The sequence below is a fragment of the Bos mutus genome, chromosome 2, assembly GCF_027580195.1.
Source record: "Bos mutus isolate GX-2022 chromosome 2, NWIPB_WYAK_1.1, whole genome shotgun sequence".
In the NCBI taxonomy this organism is placed as follows: domain Eukaryota; kingdom Metazoa; phylum Chordata; class Mammalia; order Artiodactyla; family Bovidae; genus Bos; species Bos mutus.
Genome location: NC_091618.1, coordinates 1,816,275 through 1,837,896, shown reverse-complemented (window position 1 = coordinate 1,837,896; position 21,622 = coordinate 1,816,275). Strand labels below are relative to the sequence as shown.

The 21,622-nt window shown below is 56.1% G+C and overlaps 1 protein-coding gene across 1 annotated transcript in view; it reads right to left on the bottom strand.

The window, feature by feature from the left end:
• Window positions 1–21,622, bottom strand: part of IGSF21 (immunoglobin superfamily member 21) — a 277,958-nt gene that overhangs the window by 10,738 nt on the left and 245,598 nt on the right. The window contains exons 5-6 of the mRNA XM_070379196.1: window positions 5,133–5,248; window positions 1,290–1,764 (exon numbers count right to left, since the gene is read on the bottom strand). Of these exons, the coding sequence (XP_070235297.1) occupies window positions 1,290–1,764; window positions 5,133–5,248 (591 nt within the window). The remainder of the gene's footprint in view (window positions 1–1,289; window positions 1,765–5,132; window positions 5,249–21,622) is intronic.

Genomic DNA, 21,622 nt, shown 5'->3' with positions numbered 1-21,622 from the left:
GGCAAACGAGAGGACCCTGGCATATGTTCCTGGCGCATAGTAGGTGTGCATGTACACCTTTCTCTTGGTGCCTGGTGCAGAGTTGCTGCTGGGTTTTCTGGTGGGCCAGCTGAAAGCATAGATGCCCTTTGGACGCTGCCGCCGCTGCCTGCCACCACCGCCCGCCCGGCACAGGCTGGGGTCTCAGCTGTCAGCAGTCACTGTTCTCTCTCCCTGTCGTGGGGGGTCTGGGCTGGGGGCTGCGGGTGTTTCCAGGCAACTTCTCACCACTGAGGGAGCTGCAGGGACAAGCCCAGGCTCCTTGGGCTGGGAGTTGAGCTGCTGGGTGCTGAAAGTCAGGTCCAGAGTGTTGTGGGCAGAGGGGACCAGTACAGGGTCATTGAGGCCATCTCCCTGCCCTACCCCATCCCAGTCAATACAAACTCTGGCTTGAAGGGTCTCATATTTCTAGAGAAGATTCCACACGTCGCTTCTCCTGCCGCTACTAAGCTGGGAGATGGATAAGGGGAAATGGGTCAGATCTTAGGGAGCTGCTCTGGGGAGCAGCCAAGCTGGTGCTCTGCAGGAAGAGGAAGCAGGTCCCAGCTGGGGACTAGATTCTCAGGCTGAGCTGACCCTGGGCATCCGGTTCCCTGGTTGAGCCACTTCCCATATCCCTGCAGGTGGCAGGGTTTCCATGGTGCCCAGCCAGAGCGGTGCCCTCCCACAGCGGGTACGTTCCCCGCCCCCTGCTGGCCAAGCTTCCATAACCGCTAGCAGTCCTGACCCTGATCCGACCAGCTTGCGACTTGCCACGCTCATGATCCATGCCTGGTAACTCTTCCCTGGGCTCGTGAGTCTCTTATTCAATTGAGAAAACCCCCTTGTCCCCTCCATGTCCTCATCTTTCCCTGACCTGACTCACCAACTCTATCTTACGAGTCCCAACTCCTGTGTATCCTTCACTCGCGCAGCAAACTTCCCTGGGACTGGCACCTTCCACCCATCTTCAACCTTGAAAAGCCCCCGTTTCTAACACTGATATAGCAAACTCCCGAGGCTTCCATATTCCTGATCCTGTTGGACCCGACTCCCCAGACCCCCCCCCATAGCCTCCCATGTCCTCCAACCCAGCTCAGCAAACCTCCCAAAGAGCCTGCCCCTGACCTCCGTGCCCGACCCGAACCCCGGCTTGCTCCGTCTTCTCCCCGTCTCCGGGGTGGCCGGCGGCCCACCGCCCTGTTCTAAGGCTCCCACCGCCCGGCTCTGCAGGGAGGGGGCGCTGCAGAGGGGCTCCCAGCGGGCCTCACCCAGCGTGACCTCGGCCTGCATGGGCATCGACAGAGCTGGGTGCTTGACCTCGCAGCTGAAGAGGGCCTCGTTGTCGATCTGTGGGTTGAGCGTCCAGGTGAGCAGGGCGCGCACCTCTACCGTGCCGTCGCTGCCCGGGCTGTGGCTGTGCCGCAGGAAGTAGACGGGCTCGGAGCTGTGCACCCAGCGGGGGAACTCGCGGCTCACCACCGTCTCCGGGATGCTCTCGGTGGTCGGCTGGATGACGCTGCTGGGATCTGGGGTCAGGCTGCGGGAGGGGCGCTCCGTGGAGGGACGCCCGCCCCGGGTCTCAGCGTCCAGCAGGGACAGGGACCTCTGCATCTTGGTCTCATCCAGGTCACGGTGCAGGAGGCTGCGGAAGGGCCTGCTGTCCTGGAGGGGACCAGAGCTGGCCGCCGGCGGCTCCGACAGGGGCACTGCGTCGATGGGCTCCCCGTCTCGCTTGAAATAAACCTGAAATCACAAGGAAGGTGGGGGGAAGATTTGGCCCCAGTGGCCGGGACCTCCCGAGGGGCTCTCAGAGGCCCCTCCTGCTCCTCGTAGCCTTCTGGATGGACCCCGCTCTGCCCCCCCGCCAGCACCCCTGGCGCTCTGAGGCAGCTCGCGTCAATGGGGACACACGGGCTCTGGTGGCAGAGGCTGAGCCAATGAGCTTCTTTGAGCCTCAGTGTCCTTAGTTGTAAAGGGAATACTGGGGCTTCCCCAGGTGGCTCAGCAGTAGAGAATCCTCCTGCAAGGCAAGAGTCACAGGAGACGCAGGTTCGAGCCCTGGAAGATCTCCTGGAGGAGAAAATGGCAACCCACTCCAGTATTCTTGCCTGGAGAATCCCATGGACAGAGGAGCCTGGCGGGCTGCGGTACATGGGGTCGCACAGGGCTGGACACGACTGAAGCGACTTTAGCACGCACGCCCACAAAGGGAATACGAACACCTACTTCCTGAGGCTGTTGGGTGCTCAGAAACAGTGAGCAAAAACAGGACCCTGGACACAGCCCTTGGCAGCCCTCCCCCAACCCCAGGCTGCAAGGGGGTGGTCCCTGTCCACCTGGAGAGAGCAGGGCAAGAGGGTAGATGGGCACCAGAGAGTAAATGAGATGTCAGAGGAGGAGGAGAGGTGTGTGTGTGTGGGAGGGCACTGGTGCAGGATGGGGCGAAAGCCAGCATCCTCGCGCTTTCTCTGCTAATAGGGACTTCGAGTTTTGAGAGGCAGCATTTAATTTAATTTGCTGTCTTTTTATTTTGGTACATACGCCAGAGGCCTGTGGGGATTGGGTGTATATATTTTTTTCAATAAATGAGATAAATAAATCGGTGGGAGGCAGGGAGAGGGGAGGCCAGGAAGCAGCTCTGGGGACGCTGGTGGCGGTGGGGAAAGGGAGATGGAGGTGCCCGGAGGAGGGTGTGGGAGAGTGCATGAAATGTGGGGTGCGCAGAGGCTGTCAGCGTTTATAGCTCCAGCGAAGAATCTCTTATGCACATAATAGCCAGCTTTGGGGTTTTTCTTTCTTTTCTTTTTTTTTTGAAAAGTGCTTCAAAAGCAGGTTTGTAATTTATATCAAAGGATTCTTTCAAGTTCTGACGTCCCAGGCAAACATAAGGTGCCTGGAATGCGGGGAGATGAGGATCTCCTGTATATTTGAATTTCGTATTGCTATGTCTTAAATGGCAGGAGCCAGAGGGCTGGAGCAGGGGTGTGGGGTAGGGGAGGTCTTCTGGCAGCCTCGGGACTGTGAGTAGAATTTTTTGTGTGTGTGCTGTGCAGAAAAGGCGTTTTTCTTTGGGGAAAAAGACCAGCTTGTCTCCCTTTCGGGAGGCCAGACCTCCTTATGGGTTCCGAGGCGGAAATCTTGGGACCATGTCCTGCCCTCACTGGTTGCTGGCTTTGAGGCTGCTTTTGGTCTGTGTCCTTGGGGCTGTAAGGTCAGGGGCAGGACCTTATCACAGGCGCACTCTGCTCCCCGCCACGGCCCGCTATGCCTCTGGGCACCTGCTTATTGCCCTGTATCGGTTCGCTTCACACCTGTTTACTCCTGTCCCGTCCTGGGCAGCTGGGTCTCCCTGGGCCACAGCCTGGGGTGAACTGGCCCAGGTCCCAGGATCACCCTCCATGGATCCCACCTGTGAGACAGTCGAGGGTCTGGAAGGAGAACCACTTCCCCACCTGGGACTCAACTCCCCCTGCCCATGGCTCCACTCTGCTCAGTCATGTCCAACACTTTGTGACCCCATGGACTGCAGCCCGCCAGGCTCCTCTGTCCATGGGATTTCCCAGGCAAGAATACTGGAGTGGGTTGCCGTGCCCTCCTCCAGGGGATCTTCCCGACCCAGGGATTGAACCCAGGTCTTCAGCATTGTAGGCGGATTCTTTACCACGTGAGCTACCAGGGAAGCTGCTGACTCCACTCTATGCCTCCTAATCCCTGTGATGTGTGAAACTCACAAGGTCAAACTGGAAGGGGCCTTGGGGGCATGCACCCCATGTGCTCTCAATATGGTTCAGGGAGCCCCGTGAGCTGTGCTTAGTCGCTCAATTGTGTCCCACTCTTTGTGACCCTATGGACTGCAGCCCGCCGCGCTTCTGTCTGTGGGGATTCTCCAGGCAAGGATACTGGAGTGGGTACCTGTGCCCTCCTCCTCCAGGGGAACTTCCCAACCCAGATCAAACCCACATCCCTTGTGACTTCTGCATTGCAGGGGATTCTTTAGCAGCTGAGCCACCAGGGGAGTTTGCAGGGAGCCCTAAGGGTTCCACAGACGAGCCTCAGGACCCATTAGGGCAACTTGCCCTTCCTTCACTTTTAAAGATCTTCTACACGGGGCTTCCATGTATATTTCATTTAGATCAAACAGGTCCTGCTGCTTCTAAAAAAGCTGAAAAGCTGTAATACTGTCCACACTCTAAACCTCCTCAAAAAGCCTGAGAAGCAGAAGGGGGGCTTTCCTGCTCAGGGTCACTTGGTACAAGTGACGTCAGGGCTGGAAGCCAGCTCCCCGGATGCCCTCAGGTCCTATCCTCCCCCACCCACTTCAAGCTGCTGTGACAATAACTCAGGAGCTGCACCAGCAGACCGCAGAGTGGTTGGCGGTGACGTTTAGTCGCTCAGTCTTACCCGACTCTTGCGACCCCATGGACGGGGGTCGCCAGTCTCCTCTGTCCAAGGGATTCTCCAGGCGAGAATACTGGAGTGGGTTGCCATGCCCTCCTCCAGATTCCCGATGCAGGGATGGAAGCTCCATCTCCTGCATTGCAGGTGGACTTTTTACTGCTGAGCCAGCAGGGAAGCCCCCCCAAAGTGGGTGGGGTGGGTCTAGTAAGGAGCTGGCCAAAACAGAGAGTCCGCATTTCCTTTCTCCCCCTTTCCTCTCCCTTCCCTCCCTCGCTCCTTCCTTCCCGCCCTCCGCATTGGACTTGGGGCTGGAGGGCACGACCTTGAGCCCCAGCGCTGCCACGGACACAGTGGGGGCCTCTCTCCACTTTGCTTCCCTTCCCGGGGCCTCATCAGTCTCCACCTGTTCAGTTACTGGGGTAGGGTGTGCTTGAAGCTGGGATCTCCTGAAGATCACCCTCACTGCAGCTCAGGGACTTCAGGGTCCAGGAGACGTGGGGGTCCTCCTCACCTCACCAGGAGGCAAGAGAGACTCACGGACATCCGGGTGGGTCAGATGAGTGGGCAGGGTCAGACCAGGCAGACAGAGCAGAGCGCCCCTTCGCGGACAGCGGCCTCTGCCCCTCGCTCTGCCGGTGAGCTCCGTGCTGACATGGCCGCTGGACGAGCCACACAGGAGGGGACACAGCAGGGGCGGCTGCAGCGGTACTCACCGTGGGCGCCGGTTTCCCTCCCGACACAATGCAGACCAGCGTGAAGTTCTGGGCTTGGTAGCGGCTGAAGGGGGCCGGGGTGTCAGCGGCCACCACCTCGATGGAGGTGGGCGGAGCTACCCAAAGAGAAGCACAGGGAGAGCGAGGCTTCACTGGAAGGTTCAGAAAGAATTCAGGGATGACCTAGGCCAGGCCAGGTCCTCTGCTAGGTGTGGTGAAAAGTGTGAAAGGGAAGGTCGCTCAGTCGCGTCCGACTCTTTGTGACCCCCTGGACTGCAGCCCGCCAGGCTCCTCTGCCCATGCGATTCACTAGACAGGAATACTAGAGTGCGTAGCCCTTCCCTTCTCCAGGGGATCGTCCCAACTCAGGGATCGAACCCAGGTCTCCCGCATTGCAGGCAAATTCTTTACCAGCTGAGCCCCCAGGGAAACCCAATAGGTGCTTTGGCAGAGGACAAATGTTGCACAATTCCAGGGGGTGCCCCCGCCATCAACTGCCATGAGAATGACGTCCCTGCTGGGCATACAAATGAGGGCCCTGCCACCTGGGGCTTACAGCCTGGCGGGGAAGATAACTGGGAATGGAGAGACCACCATGGTCCACTGTGCTCAGGGCATCAGATACCTGGTGTAGCCAAGTGTGCAGGGCCCCACCCAGGCCTGAGGAAGTGACCCTGTGCTGTGATCTGAGGAAGCAGCAGCAGGCAGAGGACAAGTGTGGCAGGTGTAAGGAACAGCATGTGCAAAAGCCTCATGGCAGCTGGCTCGGGGGGTGGGGGGAGGGGAGTGAGAGGCAGGACACTGTGGTGGGAGGGCAAGGTGGGGGATGAGGTACCCAGTGGGGCTTGGGAGACTTGCAGGGCACCATAGTGGGTCACCGCTCACAGCGGTGTGCGGGGCCCAGTTCCCGCCAGCTCCTGAGAGCTGACTGTGACATTCCTGGGAATTGTGAACCAGTTCTTAAACCGCTGCTAGATTGAAACAGATGGCCCAGTGGGCGTCCTTACACCATGGAAATCAGCCGCCACTGCAAACCAGGACTTCCTTGTTTCTCTCCTTCCCCTGCCCCCCTCCCGGGCCCCCACAGAGCAGGTTTACCAGCCCAGCGCTGGTTGTGAGTTTTTCTTTGTCCTGAGAGCAGTAGGGAGCCATTGAAAGCTTCAAACAAGAGCAGAACATGATCTGAGCCTGGAAACACAGAGTGCTATTTAAGCCAGAGAGACGGGTAGCTTAGACCACGGCGACCGCAGAGCGAGAGGGCGACCGCGGAGCGAGAGAGATGGGTAGCCTAGACCACGGCGACCGCAGAGTGAGAGGGCGACCGCGGAGCGAGAGCAGGTGACTCTGAGGTATTTAAAGCCAGTGGCCTGCCCTCTTCCTTCTTTTCCCCCTAAAGTTGGCTTATTTTGCTGGCCCCGCCTCCTGCCAGATCTCTGCCCTGTCCCCACTGCCCACCATGGGCTGGTTTGCCAAAGCCGGTGCCCCCAGGCACCACGCGACATTGAGAGTTCAAATGTGGAGCCAGCGTTTCAGCGAGGTCACCACCACCTCCATTTCATCCTTGGGCAAATTACCAAAACCGTGAACCTCAGCTTCCCGATTTGCTAAATGGGACTAATCCTTGGCAGACATATTCGAAGGATGAACCAGTAAATCGCTATGAAAGGGCTCAGTGCATGCTAGGAATTCACTGGTTATAGGATTCCTGCAGTTCATTTCTCCAGCCGCCTTGTCATCCGCAGGACAGGAGCCGGAATCTTAGGCCTTTGCTTAGGAAAGGCTGTCAGTTCTGGCTTCTTGTAGCCTTGGGTCAGGTGCAGTGGGGGGTGCAGAGAAAATGCAGAGGGGTGAGTGTTTCCTTTCTGCAAGGGGTTTTCACTCCAGTTAAGTTTAATTAAATCCGACGAACGTTTCCTGACACCTACTAGGTGCTGGGCACGGTGCCAGGTGCTTGCCGTAGGCGCTTGGTGATGAAATGGATACGGCACTTCGAGAGGCTCACAGTCTGGCGGGGGCGACAGGAGCCTGGCAACTCTATTTTAAGGTCTAGTGAGACGAAGCCAGGTATGAACCGTTCATTCACTCAGACAGCCACCACGAGCCGTCGCAAGGGAAGCAGAACAAACAGGAAACACGGGGAGAACAATAGATGGAGAACTGTAATTAAGTGTGAGACGGGAGGAAGCAGATGGGAAGTGGGGTAGGGACTCCGAGCGGGGAGAGATACACCAGAATGTTTCAATTATCCACACGTCACAGAGCCTGCAATCTAACTTTTCTAGAACTCACTGCAAGCCTGGATTCCACGGCAAGAACCAACCGTGGCCAAAGGTTAGGAGCCAGGAGCTGTTCTAAGCCCTTAACGTATGTTAACTCATTTAGGCCTCACCATGAGTCTACAGAAAGGGTTTATTTATTCCTGTCTTACCGATGGGGAAACTTAAGGGGTGAAGTGACCTTCTGGGGCTCACAGAGTTTAGATTTGAAACCGGAACTCCCGGACCCCAGGGCCCCAACGCCGTGTGAAACCGCACCCCCTCCGTCTTTGGAAAGAAGGAAAGAGCTTGTGTCTGTTGGTGCCTTTAGCCCTGAGTGCACACTTCAGCCGTTGCAGACGCTCGTTTACCTGACACGCTCAGTTCTCAAGCAGACCTCTAATCTAGATCCCGGGGGAACTGCTCCTGTGGGTGGCTCTGTTTAACTCAGGTGCCCCAAAGATCAAGGGACCATGTCAATTAGAGCTTAGCAAAAGTCTCTGGTGGGGCTTCTCCGATAGCTCAGATGATAAAGAGTCCACCTGCAAGGCAGCAGTCATGCATTTGATCCCTGGGTCAGGAAGAGCCCCCGGAGAAGGAAATACCGCTCGTGTTCTTGTCCTGGAAATCCCGTGAACAGAGCAGGCTGGCGGGCTACAGTCCATGGGGCCGTGAAAGAGTCGGACAAAACTGAATGACTAACCAACCAGCAACCAACCAGCGTGATTGTCTCTGGCCCTGCTTATGGTGGTCAATATGTAAGGATAAGTATCCCCTCCAAGAATTCTAGAGGCTCAGAGCTAGGCAGGGGGCACCTTTAAAAGTCACTCATTCCTTCTTTCTTTTTCACTGAGCAAGCAGTAATCAGATACCTAGAAGCTTCCGTATAGGAGGCTTTGGGGAGTAAACGGGATGATGCTTACCAGGTGCCCAGCACATAGTAAGCTCGCTTGAACAATTTTAACTGGTATCATCTGTATCACGATTATGAAAGAGAGAGTATAGGACGATGGTGAAGAGTATGGACCCTGAATCTCACTGTGTGTGTGTGCGAAGTCGCTTCAGTTGTGTCTGACTCTGGGCAACCCTATGGACCGTAGCCCGCCAGGCTCCTCTGTCCATGGGGTTCTCCAGGCGAGAATACTGGAGTGGGCTGCCATGCCCTCTTCCAGGGGATCTTCCTGACTCAAGGATCAAACCCACGTCTCTTGTGTCTCCTGCACTGGCAGGTGGGTCTTTACCACTAGCGCCACCTGGGAAGCCCGTAGATCACACTACCCAGGGTTCAAAGACCAGCTGTACCACTTCCAGCTATGTGACCTTGGGCAAGATATTCAGCTTCTCTGAACTTGTTTCCTTACCTGCAAAATGGAATTATCGAGTGCTGATAATTCAGTAAAGTTAGTACCTTCGGACTTCCCTGGTGGGTGGTTAAGAATCCACCTTGCAGTGTAGGGAATGTGGGTCCCATCCCTGGTCAGGGAACTAAGATCCCACCTGCCGTGGAGCAACCAACTCTGGCGGCCACAACTAGAGGGTCTGTGCGCAACCAAGATCCTGCGTGAAGCAATGAAAATTCCAACTGAGACCCAACACAGCCAAATAAATAAATAAGAAAGTGGTGCCTGAAAGCATATTGAAAGTGCATGTCAGATGCATTTATCAGAAGGATGTATTAATGTTCTGTCTTTGAGGCCCGTTGCTACTGTCTGGGAGAATAAAATTTCTGCCTTTGGGGGCGTTCACAGTTTAGTGAGGCGGCCAGACAGTGCCCTGGATCTGTGCTGCCCAGTACAGTGGCCGCCCAGCCTCTGCGGCTACTAAGCACTTGGAATGTGGCTTTCCCATGATACTATGTGCTGTAAGCGTAACATACACACTGAATCTGGAAGACAATTTTTTTTTTAAAAAGCACCTTAAGTATATCATGAATATTTTTATGTTGGTTACTTCCTGAAATAATACAAGGGATATTGGATTTAATAAATATGCTATGCCAATTCATTTTCACTTTTCAAGGCTTTTCTTAATGTGGTCCTGAGAAAACTTGCAATTAAAGGCAGATTTCTATTGGGGAGCGCTGGCCTTCCATTTTACAGATGAGCACAACTGAGGTCAGACAGCAGGAGAGATTTGCCTGTAGGCACACCGTCAGTCGGTGGCACTGCCTGGACTGGCAGCTAGGCCCTCCAGATCCTGTCCAGGATTCTCTGCACAGCACGAACGCCCCCTCCCCCAACACACAGACACACACACACACACACACACACATTCTGCAGATCTGCACCCAAGTCACGCACACCACCCCCACACACCCTGATTGGGAGCCGTGTTCCTGTGTCTTGTTATGCTTCTGAGCAGGTGTTAGCCACATGTACAGTTAATCAAGCTCTTGAGACAATGGATTTCCGTGGTGCGGACGATGGCACAGCAGAGCTGCTCACGTCAGCGTGGAGGCCCAGGCTTCCCACCGTCTCCGTCGAAGCGTCCCTCTGTTGCCGTGTCCTGGGAGAGTATCACGCTGCCTCTTGCCTGCTGCTGCCCACTGGCGGGCCCTGAGTGCAGGCGGTCGGCGAGCAGCCTCTGCCAGGAGTCCTTGGCGGCCTTGGGGCGCTTCGTTCCACGTGTCGTCATTGCCCTCTCCCCTGCATCTTCTCTTCCCTTCCCTTGACTGTGCTCAGCGCTCTCACCTTCAGGAACGGCTGCTCCCTGGGCTCTCAGTCTGGAGCCTCCCTTCCCGCTTACTCTTCCCCGACCACTTCCACGCCCCCATCTCCGTCTCTGTGTCTGTCTTCACCTCCTCCTCCAACCCCACTCTCACCCCCAGCCCAGCTCCGTCTCTCTTCCTTCTCCACCCCCCTGCCATTCCCTTTTCCATCTGAGCTCCATTTCTCTCCCCTACCCCCATCTCCAGTCCGTCTCTGTGCACACCCTCATATCTGTCTCCATCACTCCCCTCCTCCAATTCCAGCCTCCTCTCCCTGCTCAGGATCCCCAGCCCTGCTACAATCTCCGACCAAGGTCAAGGTGAGTGGTCCTCTTCTGGCTCTGTGCCTGGAATAGATCCCGTGGACCCAGGAACAGAGGCAGTCCCAGGCATAAGTATCCCCGACAACAACGATCCCAAATTCAAAGCTGAGCTGCAGAGTGAGCAGGACAGAGCAAGACCGCCTGGCTATGATGCGGATGCATATAACGGCAAAGAGTCCTCCGCAAAGACCCCTGGATCTCCAGTGGTTCCGCACTCCTCTGCAACAGTAGCCTGTGTGCTCACTCTAAGTGCCTCGTTCCTGTGGACTCTGAGAGGGGGTCCTCAAGGATGTCCGTGCTAGTGCAAAGCTCTCCTGGGTCGGGGAAGGCAGACACCATGCACCTGAAATGGCCCTCCTCAGAGATGCTGAGCAGGTAGGTCTATGTGGCCTGAGCAAGGGAGAAATACGGGCTTCCCAGGTGGCTTCCATGGTAAAGAACCCGCCTGCCAATGCAGGAGACATGGGTTCCATCCCTGGGTCATGAAGATCCCCTGGAGAAGGAAATGGCAACCCACTCCAGTATTCTTGCCTGAAGAATTCTATGGACAGAGGAGTCTGGTGGGGAGGGGGCTACAGTCTATGGGGTCAGAAAGAGCTGGACACGACTGAACGACGAAGCACACACAAGGGAGAAATCGTAGTCAGCAGTGGTTGTAGCAGTAAGAGGCTGGATGTAGGCAGAGCTTATGTCTGAATTTATAAGCCACATGGACAGACCATGACACCTGGGTCATCCTGGCCCTGTGCGTGAGAAAGAGGCCCCCAGTTCTACAAGTTCACCATCGTGGTCAAACACCACCATAGAGCTCCCCTGACTCCACCACCCCCGAGTCAAGCCAGACTTCCCAGTTAATTTTTGACTTTGCCTTAAGAAGAGAGAGTTCCTGCTGGAAGTTTCTTCCACTGATTTTGTCCAGCACCAGGGAAGGCAAAGCAGCTCTGGATGCAGCGGCCACACAGCATGGTAGGCCCTGTTCAAGTCCGTCAGTGGGGGCAGAAGTGGAAATCATTTTAGACTCGACCGTTAACATCAATACAGTGAGGCAGTGGTCGGTGATCAGTTTTATGAAATTAACTCTGAAATATTGCCTGTCTTTCTCTTGAAAGCAGAACTTTGTTTCGGTCATCGTAACTCACTTTGCAGATAATGTGATGGCTCTTAGCTCTGTAAATCATGTGTGGCTTTTGCAATTCGGGAACACAAACCTGTTCTGATATAAACCCCAGCAGGCCTGAGTCTTCAACTGTATCTAGGGAAGTTAAATTCTCTCTGTACCATGAAGCTCCCCCTAAACTCCCCCTAGGGAACCAGCTCAGACAGAGTCAGGCCAAGGTTTCAGCCCATGTTCTGTTACCAATATCCCATGGGACTTTGGGCAAATCAATTGACCCACGTGGGCATCAGTCTTCCCATCTATAAAATGGGTTCAATAAAACACATCCTGCCAAACGTTCAGCTTCGAAGATTTTGAGAGAAGCAGCAAATGAGAATACAGAGAGGAACCTTCTACAAGAATGGCGAAGTGCTACACCGACAGAAGGGGTCATTTGTATCACCTGTTCAATTGCCCTCACTTCTCCCTGGGCTGGGACGGATGTGTAGGGGAGTTTCTTCTCCCTCCCAAGACTGGCTATGGTCTGGAGGAAGGGAGAGTCTCTGCTGTTCCTTGGGTATCACTCTAAATTGGTCTGAACACACTCCTGCTCTGGGTGTCATTTATCAAGGGGCGGTAATCAATTAGATTTTGGGGAGGAGTGGGAGGAGGAAAAGACAAGTTCAAAATTATATTATTTGCAAAAATCCATTCTTTTTCTCTCAGCATGCCTGCTCTATTGACTGCCCTCTTTTTCAATCAGTTCCTAGTCTTTATACCATATTTTTTTAAAAAAGAAAGAAAACCACTCTCTCAATATAAAAGTGCTAATGAATATAAATATTCCTCGTTTCTATTTTCTTTCTTTCTTTCGCTTTTCTTTTCTTTTTTTAGTCCCACCTCTCTCTGCCTTTCCCATCCTCTCTGCAGTCTCTCTCTGCTTCTTCATGATGGTGCTCCAAAGAGCGTCTCCTCCAGGAAGCCTTCTCTGTTCTAGCCACACTGAACTGCCCAAGGTTCCTTGCCCTGCTCACCTACCCTGTGCCTGCACATACTGGTCCTTCTGCTGGTTAACTCTGCTTCATCCTTCAGGTCTGGGCTTGGGTTGCCTCCTCCAGGCAGCCTTCCAGGACTTTGCCAGACTGAATTCCTGGAGCATCCTGTTCTTGACATCTGCCTGGGTGCTTATCATTCTGTTCCAGGCCCATGTCTGTTTCTCCACTAGACTGTGTACTTTCTGAAGCCTAGAACTTTGCTTTAACCTCAGAGCTAATACAAGCCTGCCACACAGGGATTCAGTTTCAACTCCTGTTTGCTTTCTTCCTTCATCTGCTTCTCCATACAAACAAGCACTTGGCCCCTGGAAGGAATCCCACAAGACCTCGCGATGCCGTGGGCCCTGCCCCCACCCCCAGCTTTGTCTTGCCCCCCCCCCCCAACACCATGCTCCAAACATCTGAGACTTTTTGGTCCAGAAACACCCTAAGCACATTTCAACCCCAGGGCCTTTGCCTCTGCTGCTGCCTTGGCCTTAAGTCTTGCTCTCAGCTTTGTGCAAGGTTGGGTCCTGCTTATCTTTCAAGTCTCAGCTCGAATGCCACCTCCCAGCCCGAGTGAGGTGCTGCTTCTGTTACCTGTCACAGCACTTGTCATTTCTTCACGGAGCGCATCGTGAGGCGCAGTTATTTCATATATTAGTTCACACACTTGTCTCTTCCCAACACGCCCCACTAGAACGTAAGCACCATGAGGACAGAAATTGTCTAGCGCCGCAACCCCAGGGCCTGACTCAGGCGTTTACTCGGCACACATCTGTCAGATGAGTGAGCGGGGAGGAGGGACGTAGGTGTCCCGCCCTCCACGCCCGATTCAGAAGGACTGAAATCCCAGCCACGTCCGCGCCCCTCTTTCCCAGCAGAAGCCTGACGAAGCAAGAAGCCACCAGCAGGAGGGGGACTCCAGCAAGAAGAAGAGAGAAGCAGCACAACTCTTCGGTTTATGGGAAAATTAAATATTGAACTGAGTAGTAATGGCAGCCAAGGGGAAAAAATACTGACAAAAAGCCCCCAAATGGAGCCGCCGTCAGTGACAGGAGAGAGGAGCGCAGCGTCTGTACTCATTCGAGCTGCAATGGGGCCGTTTATGTGGCAGCTGCTGAGCCGAGTCGCAGCCCCCAACCCTGGGAGCGGGCAGGAGCCTGCGTGCGGATGCGCTGGGAATCCGGGGCCCGGGTTGCTGGCGGGGTCGGCGGCCACTGCCCAGAGCCTCCCTGCCTGGAGATGGGGGTCTTTCTGAGTGGAGCAGGGCCATAAGGGTCCCCATTGGCCGCGGGCACAACCCATCCACCCGCCTTCCTCTCTGCAGAGAGCCGGCTGCCGGCACCGCTCACCTGCCTCGCCCCTCCCCTGCCAGCTGTTGTGCTTTCCAAGTGGTGGGAGGTGAAATTAACAACCCCGACTGGAGGCTCTGGCTGGCTGCTCTGGGGGAGGGGGTGGTACGGCCTGGGAGGCAGTGAATCGGTGAGGCTGGGCAGAGAGGGGCCCAACTCGGGCTACTGCTGATGGAGAAATAAAATCCCACGTGTGCCTGTGCACACACACAGACACAGATATATGTACATAAACACACACAAAACACGCAGATAAACACACACACACATGTGCATATACACAGATACACACACAAACACATACACACACACATATCTGCACACGTGTGCTGCGTGCTAAGTCGCTTCAGTTGTGTCCGACTCTTTTCGACCCCACGGACTGTAGCCCACCAGGCTCCTCTGTCCATGGGATTCTCCAGGCAAGAATAGTGGAGCGGGTTGCCATTGCCTCCTCCAGGGGATCTTCCTGCCCCAGGGGTCAAGCCTGCGTCTCTTATGTCTCCTACATTGCAGGCGGGTTCTTTACCAGTAGCTCAACCAGGGAAGCCCCATATACACATACACACATATGCATAACACAGAGACAACACACACATATATGCACGTGCGCACACACACACACACACACACCCAAAAGGGTAGCGGGGAGGCCAGGACACAGGTCTTGCCGTTGGATCTGCGTTTCACGCTTGTGCTACTTTGTACCGATGCCTTTAACCCAGACGTTCTCGAAGTGTGTTTTGAGAACTGCCCCCGCCCCGCCACGCCATTGCAGCTTATGTGGCAATAGACTGAATGTGTTCAGACCCATGATAGGTGCCATTTGGGCAGAGATGAAGTCTATGGGGTGTGACAGGAGCCCATTTTGAATAGCAGCAAGGCTGGCTACGTGGGGGATGTTTCCAGTGTATCCCAGAGGTATGTATTACACACGTGGGCGATTTCACCAGGTTGCATCGTTGTAGTTTTATTAAAGAAAACTCTAGAAGCCTGCGGAAGCTTGGGGAGGCCTTGGCAAGCGGGCAAGCATATTTGAGATCTGGCCTGTGGCAGTGGCACTCAGCGCAAGTTCTTCCTGTTCAAGTTCAACTTCAAGTTCAGGCTATTCCATTAACCACCACCCCTCAAGCCTCTGAGAACAATGGGCTGGAGCCTGGAGATTCTGGGTGGGTCTCAAGTCCTCTTCCCCAGCCTGGGAAGGCCTCTGTCCCTTCCAACAGAGCTGTGTCCCCGTGAGCATCAGCCGCAGTGTTTGGAGACTTGGAACAGGGCTCGTCCCTGGCCCTCCCCACCCCGCAGTGGGGTCACTTGGCCCAGGGTCGCAGGTCCTCTGCTTACAGGCAGTGGGTCCCTTAGGCAGGTGCTGGTTTCCTGGGCCTCCCGCATAAGGTGAGGGTGACGTTGGCACCTTCCTGTGGGCGCCTGTGGGGGCTGAAGCACTTGGCCACCAGCCTCCCAGCAGAGCCCCCAGCCCCCCAAATCCCCAGCTCAAAGCCCTCCCTTCCAGCGGGAGATTTCCCAGAGGGCTCTGCAGACAGAGTCTTTCCAGTCCCGTCAGCATTTTAGGATTGATTTCCTGAGTCAGAGGGCAAGTAAATCGTTCTTGCTGCTTGAGTCTCATAAAGCGATTTCCAGGGGAGGCGAGGGTGAAGGGGAGGGGAAGGGCTGTGCAGAAGGGGCATTTTGTGCGAAGAGGATTGTGTGTTTTATTTTTCCTCCTTGACATTTTACTACGAAAATATTCAAGCCTATCAAAAAGCGCAAATGACTGTACAATGAACACTCACGAGGCCATCACCCAGCTTTGTCAATGAACACTTATTTCTACCGGCTCTATCACACATCTATCTGATTGCGTCTTTTCCAAGAGCAGGGCGAGGCAGAGCCAAGCTCGTTCCTAGCAGGGCTCCAACTCCTGGCCAGGGCGGGGTGGCCTGATCTGGGAGTGGGGCGCCCCGGAGTTCCGGCCCCCGCAGCCTCTCCCCTGGCCCTTCACGGCCCTTGCGGCCTGGGCCACTGTCCCGCCTCCGAGCTCTCTGTGCTCAGCTCCGGCCTGGTCAGCTCCGGCCTCGGTTCTCTCACTTGTGAGACGGGCATCACACAGGACCTGTCTCACAAGGCTTACGTTTGTGGCAGGCTCGGCAGGATGCCTGGTATCTGCTAAGGCCCTGCCTCCGCTGGCCACCAGGCTTGTGATCAGTGACCTCCATCTCTGGTCGGACCAGCGTCTGGGCTTTGCCGACCCCGTGCGCGTCACCGAGGAAACCTCAGCGAGCAGGGGCTGTGCTGATGTTTGCCGGGGTGACGGGGGGCACAGGTTTGCCCAGTGAGCACCCTCTTCTGAGCCCTGATTCCAGGCCCAAGGGGTCCTGAGTTACGCAGCAGGTGGGAGGCCCCTGACCATCATCATGGCTCATCTGAGGCAGGGTCTCTGCTGAATGCTTTAATGCATCAGAGCCTCGCAGAACCCAGAAGTAGGAATTATGATCTCCATTTTCAGAGGCACTAGTTCATGGCTACTCAGCCAGTAAGGACCAAGGTTACGGCTTGAACCCAGGTCTGGCTTGAGCCCCCAGCCCAGACTTGCCTCTCCCGTGCTGTGGGGTCTGTCTCAGGGCCTCGGTTTCCTCTGTGGTCAGGTGAAGGGGCTGGCCTAGGTGGGTCCTAAAGCCTCCTTCAGTTCACAAAGCCTGTGGCTCTATGTGGGGAGCCCCAAGGGAGCAGCCGGAGGGTTCACAGCTGGAGAGGAGGAAGGCCGTCCTGACCAGCCATCACACGGCAGGGGGGTCAGCTGGGCAGGGCCCAGGTTCTCCCTGACGGGGAGCTTCAGGAGGTGGGGTGTCTCCATTCGTGGGCCTGGGATCCAGGGAGACCCAGCTGAGAGGCACGGCTGGCCGGAGCTCCTCGGTGAAGACTGTCTCCACTCTCAGCCCTGCTCCCACATCCCGCGGCTGCCACAGGGAGCATCCCAGGCCCGCGCCAGCGGCCCCGGCATCCCTGGACAGATGTCTCTGGAGTCAGGGCCCTGCCCTCGCCTCACAGACGCAGCCCAGGCACAGAGGGCAGACAGGGCCCACGACAGCTTGGCAAGCGAGAAGGCTTTCCCAGGAGGCCCTCACGTCTCCTCTCCCTGCTCCTGCAGGGACCGGGCATAGCAGCTGGCCGCGTGTGGGCTCGGGAGTCAGCCTGCCCGCGTTCCGTTCCTGGCTCCGCTGCCTCTTAGCGGGGTGGCCTTGGCAAGTCCCTTACCCTCTCTGTGGCTCTTTTCTCCGTGTCTCTTTGGCAGAGTCCTGGTGAGCAGTGTGTGAAGCGGTGGTCCCCAACTTTTTGGCACCGGGGGCTGGTTTTCCCACGGACCAGGGAGGTGAGGATCGTTTCAGGGTGATTCTCAGAAGGAGCGCGCACCCTAGGTCCCTGACAGTCACGACTCACAGTAGGGTTCACGCTCCTGTGAGAGGGCACCGCCGCCACTGGTCTGGCCGGGGCGGGACTTGGGAGGCCATGCTCGCGGTGGGGAGCAGCTGTAGAGACGGATGGAGCTGTGCCTGCTCGGTGCTGCTGACCTGCGTGCAGCCCAGATCCTAGCAGGCCACGGGGGCTGCCTTGAAGAGTTTAGACCCTGGCCTGGTGCCGGCGAGCGCTGAGTAGATGCCAGCTGTGCTGTTACTGTGGCCATCTTTACCACATCTTACTCCCGGCTCCTTCCTTGGGGTCCAGCCACACAGGAGTGCTCCATACTTGCCAGGCGTCCCTGCTCCCACACCATCGCTTCCAGGGCTCCTGCGGCCAGAGATGCCCCCTGGCCTGTCTGCCCCAGGCTACTAGGCCCAGCTCCACCCCCTCCTCATCCATGAAGCCTTCCAGATGCCACCCCCTGGAGGAACGCCCCCTTCCTGGGGGCTCCCACACCCCTCACCTCGCAACCTAGCCCTCCCCCGTCATTCTTATTCCCCATCTGCTGGAATCTTGGAAACCTGTGACCTTCTCTGTCTCCCCCATCATTCGGGGGCTCCTTCAGAGCAAACACTGGGCCTTATGTCTTCTCATTATCCCCAGAGCCTAGAGATGAAGTCGGGCTCTGGAGTCAGAGGGAAGGGCTGAGAATCTCTTCCGTGGTCACTTGCTAGTCATGCAGTCTTGGGCCACTTGCTTCATCTCCCTGAGCCTCAGTTTCCTCTCCTGTACAATGGGAATAACCACAACCACTCCCTCACCCCCCATGATTAAACAAGAAAACGCTCATAAGGAACTTAGCACAATCCTGGCGCAAAATGAGCTGTTCGTCCGTGTTAGCTTTTGCCACTACGATGATCTGCTGTGAAGATTTTCACTCCTAGAGAGTGAGGGAGGTAACCCTGCCTCCTTGTGTACAGACGGGGAGACTGAGTCCAGGGGCTCACTGCGGGAGCGCGGACTCCCAGGCCAAGCGCACGTGCAGCGTGGGCCCAGAAGTGAGGCGGTGGGATCACCTCCCTCACCCCAGGAAGCTCTACAGGCAGCGGACACGTCTAGGGCTGGCTCACCGCTTCCCAGGCCACCCCAGCCCGCTCCCCCGGCTCCTGCTACAGCTCTGTTAACACCTGTAACTTCAGCCTCGCGATTGTTCCTTAAATCACCGGGCCTGAGGCACTACCATTTCGCTGGCCATATATCACTTGTAATTAAGGGGCCTGTCCCAGGCAGGGGAGGTCTACCTTCTGCCAGAAACACTAAATCCAGCTCCCAGGGGTGGAAAGGATAAAGCATCGCGTGGGCCTCACACTTGTCAAGGTTTAATGGCACACCTGCAGGCCTGCTCTGGTGGGCTCGTGAGGCTAGACTCGAACTGGGTGGACAGTAGGTGGAGAGAGGCCAGATCTGTGAGATGCAGAAGGTCCGGGGAGCTGGTGAGAGCCTTGGGGGACTGCAGCTACCTGCTTGACAATTTCTGGGAGCAGATGAACCTCTAGCTCAGCTTAGGAGGGCATGACAGGCTATTCTGTGTGAGGCTATAAAGAAGCTCCCTAGCCAGGCAGCCTGGGTTTGGAAACCCAGCACTGCCGCTCACTTGCTGTGTGACCTTGGGTGAGTTACTTAACCTCTCTGGGCTGCAGTTGCCTCGTTTATTAAAATGAGAGTGCTGGAAGTACCTACCTCCTAGAGCTGTGAAGAGTAAATCAATTTATAAAGTGCTTGAAGCTATAGTTGCCTCCTTGAAACTGCAAAATTCATCACTAATATTGTATGTCCCAGGGCTCCCTTGGTGGCTCAGACAGTCAAGAATCTGCCTGATCCCTGGGTCGGGAAGATCCTCTGGAGGAGGGCAAGGTAACCTACTCCAGTATTCTTGCCTGGAGAATTCCATGGACAGAGGAGCCTAGTGGGCTATCGACCATGGGGTCGCAAAGAGTCGGACACGACTGAGTGACTAGCAGCAGCGTATGTCCTGGCCATCCCGTATTAAGATGGCTCGTGGTCCTTCCTCCACAGCAGGCACATAATAGGGGCTTATAAATATTGGTTGAATCAAGGACCTGTAAGTGTGAAGAATGAATGAGCAAATGGCCTGTGCGTTTCCCTCACAGAAGGGCTGGTGACGTCAGCCCTGTGGTCCCAGGGACAAGACCCACAAAACAGTTCCTTCTGCTTCACTACGCCGTCTGCTCCTTCCAGCCGTGATCGTGCTCAGAGGGGTTATGCAGCTGTCCCTTCGTGCCTCGAAGGGCCTTGTCTCCTCCCCAGCTCAGGGCCTCCCGTCCCCACGGAGGGACAGTGCTAATCAGAGAAGCTTCAGGTTCCGCTTCTAGGCTTCCCTTTATGCGCAGACTCGGTTTTCTCTGCTGTAAAATGGAGACGCTGATCTTGCTGAATTCCCAGATGCCTAGGAGGAGCGGCTGAGAGCGCAGCCCAAGTATCGCATGCTGTCTTATCGAGAGGAGCCCTGGAACCTGGCTGAGGCCTGGATGGCTGCCACCTTGCCCCACATCAGAGAGGAGCGATGTCACCCCGTCTTCCCGGCAGCCCTGTGTCGTGGAAAAATCGGGGGTTCTGCCTTTCAGCAGACCTGAGCTCAGATCCCAGCCCACTCACAGTTGTGTGATGTCAGGCAAGTGCCCTGCCCTCTCTGATCCAGCTGTAGTTTGCCCCCCTCACTGAGACAGCATAGGGTCATCTGAGGATGGGTAGACTAGGGGACAACTGGGGAGCTAACGGGCTGTGCTGGGCCTGCTGCTGAGTTCACAGTGGGCTGCGGTCAGCAGGGCTGTGGTCAGAGAGGAAGGGACAGAGGATTCTGGAAGCCCGTCCCAGAATCAGTCAGCAGGCTCTGGCCTTCGAGGCTGAGGCTGGGAAGTGACCGTCCTTGACGCATGACCCAGCCCAGTTAGCTCCAAAGTGCTCCTCTGAGCCCCAGACCCATCTGTTCGGCCCCTACCTGAACGAGCTGTCAGCCGGTGACCTCAGCTGGCTGGGGGCCCGTGAGTGGACAGGTGGGCAGAGTGAGCAGCCTCTCTCCCAGTCCCCGGCCAGGTCCAGGCACTCAAGACGGCAGTGCTCAGTCTCTGAATAGCCTCCGTGTCCATTCTGGAAGATCCTGGCCGCTCCAGCCTCGGTCCTCTGGGCTGCGCCCTCCCTCTGGCAGCCAAGCCCAGCCAGCTGCCTCAGCCTCCCTGCTGCCCGTCCAGAAGCTCTGATTGGTGGGGAGAAGGCCTGCAGAGGCCCTGAGGACAGCAGCCCTGTCCCCACCACTCCAGTGGCCCATTTTCCACAGCCGCTGTCTGCTGAGGGCAGGCGCGCGGTTTCACTGGCACCTTCTCCGGAGAGCACCTCCAGCCCAGGCCAGGTCTCGTCACGTCCTCTGCATCTGCTCCCAGCTTTCCAATCAGTTCCATGACCTGCAGCTTCTGTCTAAAGATGCCTGGCATGTCTAGCCTCTTCTGCCTGAGCCCTGGGCTGGCTTTTGCCAAATCTTCCCTCCAAACTGCCCTCCCCACCTCCAGAACCTACCAGCAGATCAGGCTAAGCATCATCATCCTTATGCCCCACAACAGCCCTAGGAAAGGGGAACTTTCATTATTCCCCAACGGGAATCTTCGTCACCCCCGGTTCCCAGATGGGGAAACTGAGGCTTGGAGAGGAAAAGTCATGGCAAGATTGCATAATGGGTGGGACTGGACTCAAGGTGCTGGGTCAGTCCCTCCCGGATCTCCTTCACCAGGGCCCAGGGTGACAGGCCACAGTCGTCACTGCCGGGCTTATAGAGCTCCCACTGGGCTGGTGTCACTTCCCACATCTCTGATCCTGTTCCCTGGCCCCACTGACATTTCCAGGGTGAAGGTTAAGGCAAAATGGGTGAGAAGAATGACTACCCTTTCCACGAATGCTCACCACTATGAGCTTGGGACACAAGCCTTTACATACCATAGCCCAGCAGGGAAGGCCCTACTGCCATCCCCATTTAGCAGATAGGAAAACTGAGGCTGAAGGAGATTAAATAGCCTGTCAGCGTAGATAGCGGCTAGTCCTCTAACCCACTGCTTCTGGAGCCAGCCTGCCTGGGCTTGAGTCCAGGTTGTAGCCTGGCTGGACCTGTGCCCTTGGACGATTTTTAGCTTCTCCGTTTTCACATGTATTAAATGGGGAGAAAACAGAAGACCCTCCCCGAGAGGGCTGCCCTGACAAGTGCACGAGCAGGTGTAAAGCAGGGCCTCGCCTGGTGTCTCGCTGCCACTGTTTAGTCACT